Source organism: Zootermopsis nevadensis, unplaced genomic scaffold (genome assembly GCF_977971745.1).
Source record: "Zootermopsis nevadensis isolate Lab colony 2312 unplaced genomic scaffold, Znev_1.0 Znev_ptg000030l, whole genome shotgun sequence".
Classification (NCBI taxonomy): domain Eukaryota; kingdom Metazoa; phylum Arthropoda; class Insecta; order Blattodea; family Termopsidae; genus Zootermopsis; species Zootermopsis nevadensis.
This window is the reverse complement of record NW_028259162.1, coordinates 20,885,889-20,898,982: the sequence shown is the minus strand read 5'-3', so window position 1 is coordinate 20,898,982 and position 13,094 is coordinate 20,885,889. Positions and strand designations below refer to the sequence as shown.

At 40.4% G+C, this 13,094-nt stretch overlaps 2 protein-coding genes across 17 annotated transcripts in view; one reads left to right on the top strand and one right to left on the bottom strand.

Annotated features, from left to right (window-relative positions):
- The window catches only part of LOC110828963 (uncharacterized), a 66,325-nt gene extending 60,950 nt beyond the window's left edge, over positions 1–5,375 (bottom strand). For 4 of the 5 annotated variants that reach the window (XM_087358737.1, XM_087358739.1, XM_087358738.1 and 1 more), the window contains exons 1-4: positions 3,552–5,374; positions 2,608–2,760; positions 1,408–1,565; positions 989–1,097 (exon numbers count right to left, since the gene is read on the bottom strand). In XM_087358737.1, coding sequence (XP_087214863.1) covers positions 989–1,097; positions 1,408–1,565; positions 2,608–2,760; positions 3,552–5,172 — 2,041 coding nt within the window. In that variant the 5' untranslated portion in view covers positions 5,173–5,374. Of the gene's footprint in view, positions 1–988; positions 1,098–1,407; positions 1,566–2,607; positions 2,761–3,551 lie in introns of all 5 variants that reach the window. The other variant, XM_087358741.1, reaches the window with a different exon arrangement.
- The window catches only part of LOC110828972 (BLOC-1 related complex subunit 5), a 132,195-nt gene that overhangs the window by 114,882 nt on the left and 4,219 nt on the right, over positions 1–13,094 (top strand). For 7 of the 12 annotated variants that reach the window (XM_087358745.1, XM_022062220.2, XM_022062224.2 and 4 more), the window contains 3 exons: positions 9,949–10,169; positions 11,080–11,282; positions 12,201–12,389. In XM_087358745.1, the coding sequence (XP_087214871.1) occupies positions 9,962–10,169; positions 11,080–11,282; positions 12,201–12,389 (600 nt within the window). In that variant the 5' untranslated portion in view covers positions 9,949–9,961. Of the gene's footprint in view, positions 1–7,629; positions 7,735–7,815; positions 7,896–8,166; positions 8,186–8,262; positions 8,392–8,540; positions 8,560–9,948; positions 10,170–11,079; positions 11,283–12,200; positions 12,390–13,094 lie in introns of those variants that run through there. The other 5 variants (XM_022062227.2, XM_022062228.2, XM_022062230.2 and 2 more) reach the window with 5 other exon arrangements.

Sequence of the window (13,094 nt, the reverse complement as noted above, 5' to 3'; positions counted from 1 at the left end):
AATCAGCTGGTTAACCCTTTGAAGACGAAGATCGTCTGAATATTATTTACGAATCCAGACCGTACCGCGAAGAAAACACTACACCTCACCATTACGAAAATCAGCTGGTTAACCCTCTGAATATTATTTACGAATCCAGACCGTACCGCGAAGAAAACACTACACCTCACCATTACGAAAATCAGCTGGTTAACCCTTTGAAGACGAAGATCGTCTGAATATTATTTACGAATCCAGACCGTACCGCGAAGAAAACACTACACCTCACCATTACGAAAATCAGCTGGTTAACCCTTTGAAGACGAAGATCGTCTGAATATTATTTACGAATCCAGACCGTACCGTGAAGAAAACACTTCACTTAACCATTAGAAGTCGAATCAGGCTGTACCACATAAGATTTAACAAAAGAACATCCCGGTCGAAGCCTTAATATTACATTTTTGAATCTTGTGATATAGAAAAAAGATTTGGACCATAATACAATTTTCTGGCCGTCTTTATTCGTCGCTGTGAATGGCCATTAGGGACAGTATCGTATGTTTTGAGTTCTATATGATGATAAGTAGGCTGGTGCAAAGCAGTTATAATTGTATGGGTACGCATGTTTTCTCTTGTGGAGGAAATGTGTGGCAAGTAGAATTTTTTCTGACTGGCGAACTGATCCACCGTTCACTGACATGGTTTTGCTTAACGCTTTAAGAATTTCTATATCTTATTTATGTTGTTATACTGTCCGCCGGCTATTAAATTTAAGAATTCTTACTGATCAGCTGGATGTTTTACTTTTTATGTAGGAAAATAAATTTATATTTTAATAGCAAATATTAATCATTCTGTGCATGATGTTTGAAAGAATCTGCCGTCCCTAAGTACCATGCCATTTTGACAGCTTTGTGCAGTGTGTACCTCAGTTCACCATTTGTGGCACTGCGGCGAAAGGTCATTATTAAAATACAGTAATGTGAATGTCAATTGGTGAACTTACTGTGTTGCCCCGTGTTGATGCCACAGATGATAGGTGCGATGCTGTTGGTGTTCTGCCCCGTCACAATGAACTGGTCATCTACGCAAGTTCCATTTGTTGGGCCGAGCAACTGTTGCAACATCATCACAATCTTTAATTGTATTTACTTCATTTGATTGCATTCGTTTAGCGGCTTTAGTGGTCTTAATACATAGCCAATTGCAGTCTTTGACTCAGTCTGAAATCTTGATTGGTCTTGCCGAGACATAGACTTACTAAAAAGTCGCCTTAAGTTAAACATAAAAGTGGTGTACGTTGAATAACAAGTCTTAAACTTAAAAATGGCCCAAACTGCATTATTATTATGTAACGTCAATACCAAAAAGTTTAGCAGTTTGATGTTTAATGTGTAAAAAGCAAAAGGAAGTAGTTTGTCTTACCTCGAACGTGAAGAAGTCGAGACGTATCTGTGAGACATCTGAATGAGCCTTCTCAATAGTAAGAATGCAGGCAAGCATGTTAGTTACAGGTGATGGAAACCCAGGGTTCACAAAGTAACTGCAGTTTTGGCGTGTCACTTCTCCACATGACTTCTCGACTGTAAATTATGCAGATTGGAGATATATATAAAACTGTGAACTTCGTAATGCCTTTACAAACTAAGCTAATGGAGATACTTTTAATCTAATGCAAATTATATCTTGATTTTTTAGAAACTTACCAAAAAGAGAAGTAACTTACAAGGTCATTAAGTTTATAAAGGGCTATTCAAAAAGATTGTCGGGGTTTTGTGAATTTTTGTGGGGCAATGCATTAAACATACGACTATTATCATTACATTGGTGGATAGAGAAAAACTCAAAGTTTTGTTCTGTACCGCCCGCCATCCAGTAGTTACGCGATTGGCCGCCAGGTGCCAGATTTTGCAATATGGCGTCTATCGGTAAGAAGAAGGCTTTTTGTACTCTCGAATATCATCAAAGTCGGTCCGTTACCATTGTCCAACGGCACTTCCACACGAAATTTGGGAAGGATCAAGTATTTGTCCTCCCTCTACCTGGGACTATCCCGGATCTGAAGGTACGTATCAGAGCCGCCGTTCTGAACATCACCGCTGACACGCTGGGGCGTGTGTGGGAAGAAATAGACTGTCGTGTAGATGTCTGCAGATTGACAGAAGGCGCACATATTGAGAATTTATAATTCATGTAAAAAAACTTTGAGAGTTTTGCTACACAATAAAACAAGATTGGTATTCCTACCTCAATTGTACTACGTGTAGTGATTTTTTAAAACCTCGACAATCTTTTTGAATAGCCCTGTATATGCGTGTCTCATGTGTTGTTACTGGAACCTCTTGAATATTACATAGCGATTACTAGATTTTTAGCTCCTGATGGTGACACTGGAAACTTTTCCTTCTTTGCATCATATCTTCTATGGCTTGTACAGCCCATTCAACTGTTTGTACATGAAAACATATTTCTATGTACCTTTCAGTAAAATGTTGGCTGTTTCTGATGTTGGAAAAGTTGTAAGCAGATCCATATTTGAGCGGTTGTGCATCACTTGGGATGTCCGTAATCCATCACTGTATTAAATGTTGGCTGCATCGTTAATTGATCTGAGTGTGTACTTACAGTAACAGCATACACCATATCCTTGTGCACATGATCCACCAGCCACTCCTCCAAGACTCCTGCACTGCAGATGATGGTAGCATGTCCCATTTACTCCGTCACCTGTCTGGCATGGCTCATTGGGGAACTGGACAATTGTGAAGAGGCTCAGAACTGAAACACGCAGATCTTGATGAAATCAAAACTTAAAAATTGTGGTTATTTATTATCCCCATGATTTATTGATTGGTAACTTTTATTGTCTTCAAGTTGTGGAGATGACAGCTTTTGAGCCGGTTAAGAAATGGTATGATGTTTTATAAGCAAAATTCAGCAGCTATTTTTCACCCAAGTCTCTCCTGATTCACTACTAGATGGCTCTAGCAGACAAATCAGGATTGAGTAGAAATTGTGCAGAGACAGTGGGCTTTGTCACTCACTACTAATACGTGCACACTTCAAAGGCAAAGAAACCTTCCACGTGGGAGGAGGCCAAGGATCGATTAGGGCTGTTGCGCCATAGAAGAAGAAGAATAAATTGTATGCCATTATGCATTTGAATAATTTTAATAACATTAATGGTCTTACACCAAAGTCTCAGGAATGTTTCATTTCTCAGCTGTGTTTACAGCATTTTTAGAAGGAGTGTTCTTCTGAATCTGCTCCAAGAAGGAGATGGAGACAATTCGTTTTGTCTCGGAACGAATCAACGGACTCAATCCTCGAATGAGAAGAAGAAGAAGAAGAAGAAGACGACATGGTGAACTTTTTTCAGAATCAAAGATGTTGCAGCAGAACCGTCTTATTTGGTCTGGAGGAAATTTTACAACCAAATTTGTAAAGTTCGTTTAAGATTACTGTCTAAGTTCTGGTTTGATGTGTTTCGTGTGCGTGCAGTTGCTAATAATCTGTGTAGTTTCGTTGATTTTAAACCCATTAATCGACCAGTCCAATTCTGTACATACATTTAGCCACCTTTTTCCGGACAATGCTCTTGGCAATGTCTGCGAAGGTCCTTGGACTCTCTTCCTGTGTTGACGAGTGCGGTTTCCTGTAGAGGACTATTCTTCTGAGTCTCACAACTTTAGTGCCATTGGGTAGTGTGTAGCTGGTAACAGCTGTTGGCGGCCCTGTTGCAACCCTTGTCCCAGTCCGTAGCGGGTGTCCTCCATGATGAAATGGCATGACCTCGCCATTGTGCTGGCTCTCGGCCGGTTCACCACCGCCCGCTGCATCGTATGTTGACACGTGCTGCTTCTCCCCACCCGAGGCGTAGTCACTCGGCCATGACGTGTCACTGAACCGGTTTCTGTTTGAATCTGTTTCACGCTCTTCATTGAATTCCGACACGTGATGATCACTTCCAGAAATGTCCCCGAAACGGTTTCTCTGAACACTAAATTCGTCCTGTCCCGGTCCATGATTCCCCGCGGTTGAACCATTCTTGTTTATTTCACCAAAATAGTACCCTTCTGAGTCAAAAGTAGTTTCCAAATTTATGCTGTCGTGTTTGACGTCTTCCGTGATCGTTTCAGCATCACTCGGCCGGCCGCCAGACGGACTCCATATTAAATCGTGCGAACGCTGTACATTTCCAGCGTCTTCATTTTCTCCCGGAGGTCGACGACGTCCGCCGCCCCCGGTGTCATTGTCTTCGGTGAAGAGACCGCCCTCTTCGCCTTTCCCGTCAGAATCGCTGTGCCATCCAGTGAAATTATTCCGGTTTCTTCCGGAATCCTGTTTATCTTCTGTGCCAAAACCACTCTGCCGTGTGACGTCACTAAAGTGATGTGTCCCGAAGTCATATGCACCACGAACTTGACCCCTTCTTGTGTCAGGGTCACTGAAATGGTTTCTTTCAAAATCATTAATGTTTTGTAAACTGCCGTCCGGTTTGTCTGTGCGTATTTGTTGTCTCACTCTGTTTCTGTCGCGATCACTGCTTTGTTTTGTTGTGGAATCACCTTTTTGTCGTCGCAGCTGACGGTCCTCATCTCTCGAGAGATCATCTTCGTGTTCATTATTATGTTTGGCCAGAAATGTATGTGCGGTCCTAACATTTGGGTCATTTACTTCGAACCCTGACGTCTGTGTATCGGAATAACTTACGTACTTACCCACCTTCCTCGAATCATTATCGTTTGGGTCCTCTACCTTATATGGTTCTTTTAATCTGTGTCCATATATATCTAAACCAGAATCACTTTCATGATATTCCACTTGACTTTTACCCAATTCTGTATGCCACGTGGTATTGTTAAATAGATTTATTCTATCGTATTTATTCTTACTGTGTTCTTCACGTTCATTTAACAGCACACGAGTTCTGCCTTCGTCCGAATCACTACGTTCACCTGTTTCATTGTAGTTGAAATTAACTCCGTCCTGATAATGACCGGCGGGTTTGATAAAGTTATTATAATCACGCTGTGAAATTCTGTAACGAGGGAATAAGAGAGGTGGTGAAAACACTATTTTTGATTCGGGAACCCAGAATTCTTCCTGGAGTTGAACCCCAGTCATGGTCGTAGTAAATATTATTAAAACACAGTTTAGGCCTGCTCTTTGTGTGGAAACCTTCTCCATATTGATAACAGACTGATGAAATTATAAATTGCATTTGAGATGTTAAGTCCTGTTAAGTTACGATGCTTTAAGTAACACTAAACTTCGAGTCTTATTTCCATACTGTAGAGTCACTCCGCGGCGCTGCTAGCACCGACAGTGTTCGACATCCGAAGTTGGGCGAGGACTTCCGAAGACGCGCCCATGAATTTGTAGACTGCGCATGTCGGTCGTTTGACGCTGTGTGAACATGTGCCCCTTCCAGAAAGTGTTCACTGCCGCCGTCTCGTGCATTCTCTGCACGACTCCTACCGTGCATTTGAATAAAACTAATATTAACGCTTTTTTGCTACAAATCATCTTGTCCTTCCAAGTAATTGTCCATTGTTGAAATAATTTCTGATGTCTGTCACGAGCTACTTCAGACACACACACAAATAACCTTTAAGTAGTTTATTTATTATTATTATTTAGTGTTCTGTGTGACGACAGGTCCATATGAACAGGATCCTTCCATCCTTTTCTCGGACTGGGACCTGTTCATATACGTTCTTGGCAGATGATCCAGAAGTGGTTTGCCATTGCCTTCTTCTGTGTGTGAATGGAGTAATTGTTGGGATGCCACGGAGGAAAACTCCGTGTTGCCTAGACCACGGCCTTGCCCAACACAAGTTATAAATTCGGGCACCGCCGGGAATCGAACCCGAGACCCCAGGATTACAAGGCCAGCGTTCTAACCGCTAGACCACCGTAGCGGTCTTTAAGTAGTAGAGAAGATATAATCAAGTGACTCCTGGTGCAAGGTTGGTTAACATTTCCGTAATATATCGAAGAATGGTTTTTAATATTATCATCCCATCTACGTCTCCGTGTTTCAAATAGACCTGTAAGTTAATTACGGAAAATGTGACATCCTCGTCGAGGTTTCTCGTCATTTTCCTCAGCCCCTCCAGGCAAATACTGAAATATCTTGCAGTAAGTTACTCCACGTTATGGATTCCTTTCACCTTCTTTCCAAGTCCTCATTCGGATTCATAATGTCATTTCTAGAATTGGGACGTGCCACTGCCTCTGTCCTCAGACTGTACCAGTACGTTAAATAGGTCACGACCACTTCCTTTTACACCCCTGCAAACTTTTACATGTGTCCTATCATTCCCCATTCGAACTTGGACAGTTAATTAAATAAAACAGGTCATTTCCGGTTTCTTCCGCGTCATTTCCAATCCACAATCTCTGCAGTTTTGCAGTCGACCCTCGAGAACTAATATAGCTGATATAAACGTCGTTAAATAAGTAAAAGAAACAATAACGTTCAGGTATGGAGTCTACGTACACTCAACTCACTCGTACGTGTCAGTTGTGTAATGCCCTGGCAGTATTACGCATCTAAATTGCAGGTTGTACCTTGCAATTTCATGGTTGGTTTCTTTCCCAACCAATCACCGGTTCCAGCTGGTGGGCCTGCAGGCAGGAACACCTCAGTCTTGTGTCGAAACCTGCGAGCACCCATAATGTTTCTCCAGAAATCACCAGTAAGAGAAATCGCAAGGCGTGGCATTGACATTTTCGAAGTAGCGTTTCCGGTGAGAATTGCAAGGAGGATTTTGAAGTTTTCACGGAGTTGAGTCCGAAGATTACAGTCTTATACGTTGTAGCGTCTAGCAGTCTGGTAGAAGTTACCGACGTTTCAGAGATCCTTGCTGCTTCCATCATCAAGGGCGATGAGTGAGGGAGGCAGCAGGGACCTTTGAAACAATTGGTAAACTTCTAGCGTACGACATGGCTCTACAACCCAGAAGAGAGCAATCTTTGAGAATTGTAATTCTTCGTTTATTATAATTGCCATAAGAATAATTGTTATCTCTACAACTTAGGCTATTTAGCCGAATTTGTTTCCAAATTTAATTATTATAAACGCCTTCCAAAGGTTAATATATTAATAATGTATCATGGGGCCAACCATATTCTTTGGGATTAAAGAGTATGTGATGCCCCGTGGTAGCTCAGCTGATAGAGTTTGGTTAGAAAATCTGGTTGATCTTATTCAGGAGGGAATGTAATGGCATTTTTAGCTTATAGAAGTGGATGAGTTTACCGTCGGGTTTGTTTGTTCATTAGTTTCTGCAGATCAGTCGAATATACGAAGATAGCTGTCTTATGGGTTGTAGCGCCAATTTCTGAACCTTTGATAAACTTCTACAAGATTGCACCGCGCTAGAACACAGAAAACGGCTGTCTTCGTACTTAGAACGTCAAATGCTACCAACCAGATGTAGTTCCCTACTCTCAATCTCTGCTGTTGCCTTGATTTGCTATACCAAATAATGTGCTTTTTACCCCTTCGAGCTTCACGCTCTTAACTGCGAGTCGCATTATGTTCCTTCCAAATGAAAACAGTTTTGCGCAATTAATAATCACTTTGTTTCTCGTTGTGTGAAAACTATCGCGTTTTGATGCTCTGTTGTTCCACTCCGACAGCCGTGGTTACGTATCCTTGACCCGCCACGGTCTTCTTTCTAGACCCACTTGTGCTTGCTGATGACCGGAAAGCACAGTAAATTGTCGTCAGCACATGCTACAGTAAGCAGGGAAAGTTAATTCCCGAAAGAAACTGAAAAATAATATCGGAATTCCGAAAATATTGTACTCTGTGCTTATGTATGTTTTTGAAAAAGTAAGGTTATAATACCGCCCATCTGAAAGAACCAACTGCATCACGTGTTCTACTAACTTCTAAGATGGTAAACTACCACATAGACTACGCTGCGCTACAACCTAGAAGACAGCCATTTTCGGGAAAACCTGAAATCACGTTCACCAACTTCATTTACCTCATTTGTCCCGGTCTGTTTTGTGCCCTAATTAATACTCGTCTACAAAAGACTGGAAACTCATGCCATAAAATGTATAGCGTTTCAGGATCGGCAACTTCTTTGTTTGAAACAATTTTATTATGCGATACGGCTACGTATAACGAAAGAAAAAACGTCTCAGAATTTTTGTCAGCAATACAGTTATCTTCCGAAACATTGTAATGTCTATACGTATAAATGCCTGCATTTATTTAGTGTTACATACTTTTATAACCTTAGTATATTTAACAGCATACTGCTCGAAACATGGTTACTTTTTGACTAGGTTGTCCATAGTATTGATCTGTTTGGGGGAAGTCGTTGTTCAACAAGTACTAATTCTGAATGAGGGATTATTTCTGGACATTCCTAGTAAATATACAGAGTATGTATTTTTTTTCTGTTTAATGAAATGACATAATTTCAGTATATTCAGAGTGAGCTAGTGACTTCATGACACCATGAGAATTGTGCCTCTTGTTTAGACAGTGATAATAGTAATCATGACTATAACTTGAAGAATGCTGCTGTGTATTTGTTTAACAATCATTTGGTATAGTTATTGCAGAAGTGATTCTTACTCAGTATTATTGTTACTGTTTTTTCTTACTGGTAATTTAAACCTGACGTTGAACATCAAATTTATATTATTTACAAAAAAATAAAATGGATGGAGAGGACTTTGGTTTTCTAAAGCATTCAGAATCTGCCTGCTATTATGTTCTTTTGAAAGCAAATTTATGATTAAATAACCTTACAGTACCGGTAGAATGAAATATGAACAATGCTTATTGCCCTTTCATTGCAATAAAGAACAAAGTTTTTGCATGTGTCATACATTAAGGTTATATAGAATTTATATACATTGGATCTTAGTGTCATTAGGTTAGCTTTGCGGTAAAATGTGCCATTTATATTTAGGAAGACCCTGGTTTGAATTTCAGGGCTAGAAAACATATATGTGTTCTTACCAAACTTATCAGGATAGTGTCTTAACCTCACATTGATTGTACTAGGTGTCACAGACACGTGTCATCAAAGACATTTGGCAGCTGTGCAGCCAGTGCTACCAAACACAGCAACTGACCCAGTGAATGCATATGTGAGAAAGGTCATTCTGTGTGATTGTTATTTTTTGTAACACAAAGAAGCAGGATTAGATTTTTGACACTTTCCGATCCATCACTTCGAGAACTGCGTCATAGACGTCGTTTAAGTCATGTTTGTCTGTGTAATGTAGTAATTTATGTGCAGCTTTTTAATATGTGGGTTGAATTTCCTGCTTTTGTCATTTTGCACTTGTACGTCATAATTCAGTGCCTGAATGCCATAGTACCTCACACTGTAATAGACATACAAGTAAATACTTCAACTTATGTTTCATGGTAACAAATTTATTGGTGCCATACAGTTCCTCTACAATATGCCATAAAGGACTTTTTACATCCAACATATTAAACAGAATTATTACTGAATTTGATACTTTCGTGGCGAGCAATAAATAAAATCTTCTTGGGCAATCAGCCGCATACCCAGTTGACGTGGGTGATTGCCCGAGAAGATTTTATTGAGAATTATTACTGTAAATTATTTGTGAAATAATTCACTATAATCTCCGTAAAATACTTACATAGTCAAATATGTAGCTTGTCATCTGGTTCTGAAAGACTCGGCATAATCGATGACATTACAATGTGAAGCGCAAATGCTGTAGAGTTTCGATGATGGAGTGAATGGTTAAGATGTATCAAAAAAGATTTTCTACCTTCTAACATTGACTTACTGTGCTGTATCCATTTTGCACAAACAAGAAATTTCCAGCAAAGTGATGATAGTTTAGTCTTAACATCCTTTGCTGAGAAAATGCCATTAATTTGTTTTCACTTGCTGACTTGTGCAATGAACTGTTTTGTTATTTAGTCTATTTCCTTGTCTCTTTTAGTTGAAGAAGAACAATGGGTTCAGAACACAGTACACAACAGGGACATGCTTCCTCTGGTGGGAGCCGTACCAACCTGCAGAGGGGCAAGTCCGTTCCAGAGAGAGAGACAAGACCAGAGAGTGGGGAGGGAATGAGACCCGGCAGCATCTCGCCTGGTCCTAGCATATGTTCTGATTCAGATCTGCCATACATTTCGTACACCGTCAACAGACCCATAGGAGGTAATGCACTGTGGACTGAGCGGATGACTACGCTCCATATCAAAACTTAAAACTACAAGACACCAGATTATATGGACTGCCACATGAAGGCACCACCAGTCCCCATTGGCTTGCACGCAGCCATGAACACGGGGCTTAGGCAGGTATATACATGACACGGACTGGATCTCCAGCCACATCAGCACCCTGAGGATGAGGACAGAGATGGTTCTCAAAACATGTTTTATTAACCACCTGATAGCCCTGGTGAACTTTATTATATCAAGTTACAGTCAAAGCTCCAGGTCATACATTGCTGTATCCAGCCTCTCAGTCTGACTCTTGGTCAATCTATCTTAACCGTCTACCGATGAAACAAATCATTGCAGTACTTAAAATAAACCATAGCACTTCATAATTGAGCTGTTATGCTTGAAAGTTAGGTGAAGTGGAATCGTCTCCCATTTCAACTGAGCTTTTACACATTTGATCCGCAGAACAGGTTTCCATTTTGTTCTAATTTTGTCCGCGTGGCTTCAAAGATTATGCTAGTGATTGAAGGTGGTTTCCAGAAACATTTCAGGCATTTGTATGAATCTTAGCAGAAGTATGTAGCCGCTGAAGGCATCTTGTGTCCAAGGGCTTCATGTGCAAGATTCACACTGAAGCAATTTGCCACTAAGGAATAATTTTAAAAGTAACGTCACTTTCATTCCAGTGCGAATGCTTCATATTGTAATGCACACAGATTTTATAAGCAACATGTATCTTGCTCGCATGTATATCGCCTGCTGCTAGTTGCTTCATTGTGAATTTGCCTATGTGCCACCAGATTTTCTCCTGTTCAGAAACATCTTGAAACTGCCACATGTTTATAATAATATACTTTTAATCTTATATGAGACTGAGATACATATTTAAAATCTTGCAGATTCTCCAAAATTGCCACATAAGCACGGAGGTCACTTGCAGCGTGGCAAGTCTCTCGGGCCAAACAATCGTAAGGCTGGAGGGGTGATTCCAAAGAGACAGTTTTCTGTGGTTAACAAGTCATCAGCCCATAATATTGTGGTGGTAAAACCTGCTGTCAATGCTGAAGCCACGGACAAGGACCCAGACTTACTAAGATTGCAGGTGACCAATGTCTCAATCTTGACATCTTCATTAGTATGTAAAAAAGTATAGATATTGTCTCCTGTGAATTGCAGGGAAATGGCTATGGATTGAACAAGCCTCACACGACTCATAGTTGAGTGGTTTTCAGTTTAAATGTTTAATATCTGCTTAAGTATTTTTCTCAGGCCTACGAATAAATGTTTTCTCCTTACTTTCTAATTCACTGTACATGGCCTCATCTGATTCCGTACTAAGTAATCTCTGCTGTTGAGACAACAAAATTGATTCATCAGATATGAAATTATGTTCTTGAAATGGGAACTGACCTTGTCATGGATATCATGTAGTTAGAAATTACATTAAAACCTTTGCATTTCTCCAGTGCCAAAAATGTATTTCCTCAAAAGTGTAAATATAAGTCGTATAGCAAAATTGTATTTATTAAGTAACAGTTAGTGATGTGATATGCTGTCGAATATTTTTTGAAAACTTACCATTGCTACAAAGTCCTTATGAATGTGAAGTATCCTTGTAGGATTTGATGTTTTCATGGTGGTGAGTTTGAAGATGGCTGTCTTCTGGGTTGTTGCGCCGTATAGTCTGTTTGAAGTTTACTGTAACAGACTACACTGCGCAACAACCCAGAAGACAGCCATTTCCTGAAGTATCCTTACTGTGATTTTTCTTGACTTTCCTCAGTCCCTCCAGGCAAATTCTAAGAGATACAGGCCATGATTGCTTGTATCCAAAATCCTTTTACATTTTGATGATTACACTCTCTTCTCATTTAGTGCTACATAACATCTGCAGTTGATACAGCCTTAACTTACAAAACCATAATCAGTTAAAGGTAAATAATATTTAGTATGCGTAACTGCTTGAAGCAAGATGTATTTTTAAGTCATGGGGACATGTGAATTTATTTATACTCCACAGAGTGTGCCCATGTTTTTACCAATCATGCGAGGGACATTAAACTTGCCAGCAGTCCGAGATCCAGAAGTTTTGGAGCGACTCGATCCGAATGGACTGCTGAGCCTGTGTCTGCGATATCAACAACATATTGCCTTATGCAGTGAGCTGGTTGCTTCAGAGCAGGCGCAGCTTGGCCACAGAGTCCGAGATGTGAGTGGATTCTACCTTCTTACCTCACTAAAGCGGCCCATCCACGTACGAGTCTGGCTTGCGAGTCCGGCTCGGCTCGGGTTCCATTGAGCCAAACTCGTTTGTGGGTGGGGTGTCACGAGCCGAGTCTGCTATGCACGTGTGGCAAAATATATCCGAGCCCGGCTCACGAGTCAAGCTCGCCGAGCCAGACTCGTACGTGGATGGGCCTCTTTAGAATCATTACATCAGTGAGCCTCAATCTTCACCTATGCTTCAGTTTTGACCTCTTGTAATCTACTTTAGCAGGGCCAGATTTAGGTTTATACTAAATTAGTTACAGCTTAGGGCCTCACCAGCACAGAGGCCTCTAAATACTGAAAATGTTTCTTAATGCCTGTAATATATTTTTTTGAGGGATCCTTTAGATTACATTCATGCTAAATCGAAATTAGGATAGAATCAGGAATGTTTTGAATACTTCGTAAGTAAAGAAACCTAAGTAATGTAAAGAAAAGGCAGACATCAGTAACTTGACAAAATATTGTAGAACTTAGGTAGCTAGTTATTTCTCTTGACTTCAAACCCACAGTCCCCATTTTGTTTATACTGTAGGAATGGACTCTCAAACCACCTTTACACCACATCTCAGTAGCGAGGAGTGCTCATAATAGTTTGATGACACCACCAAAACAAACAATTATCATTTATATTTAGCACTGATGC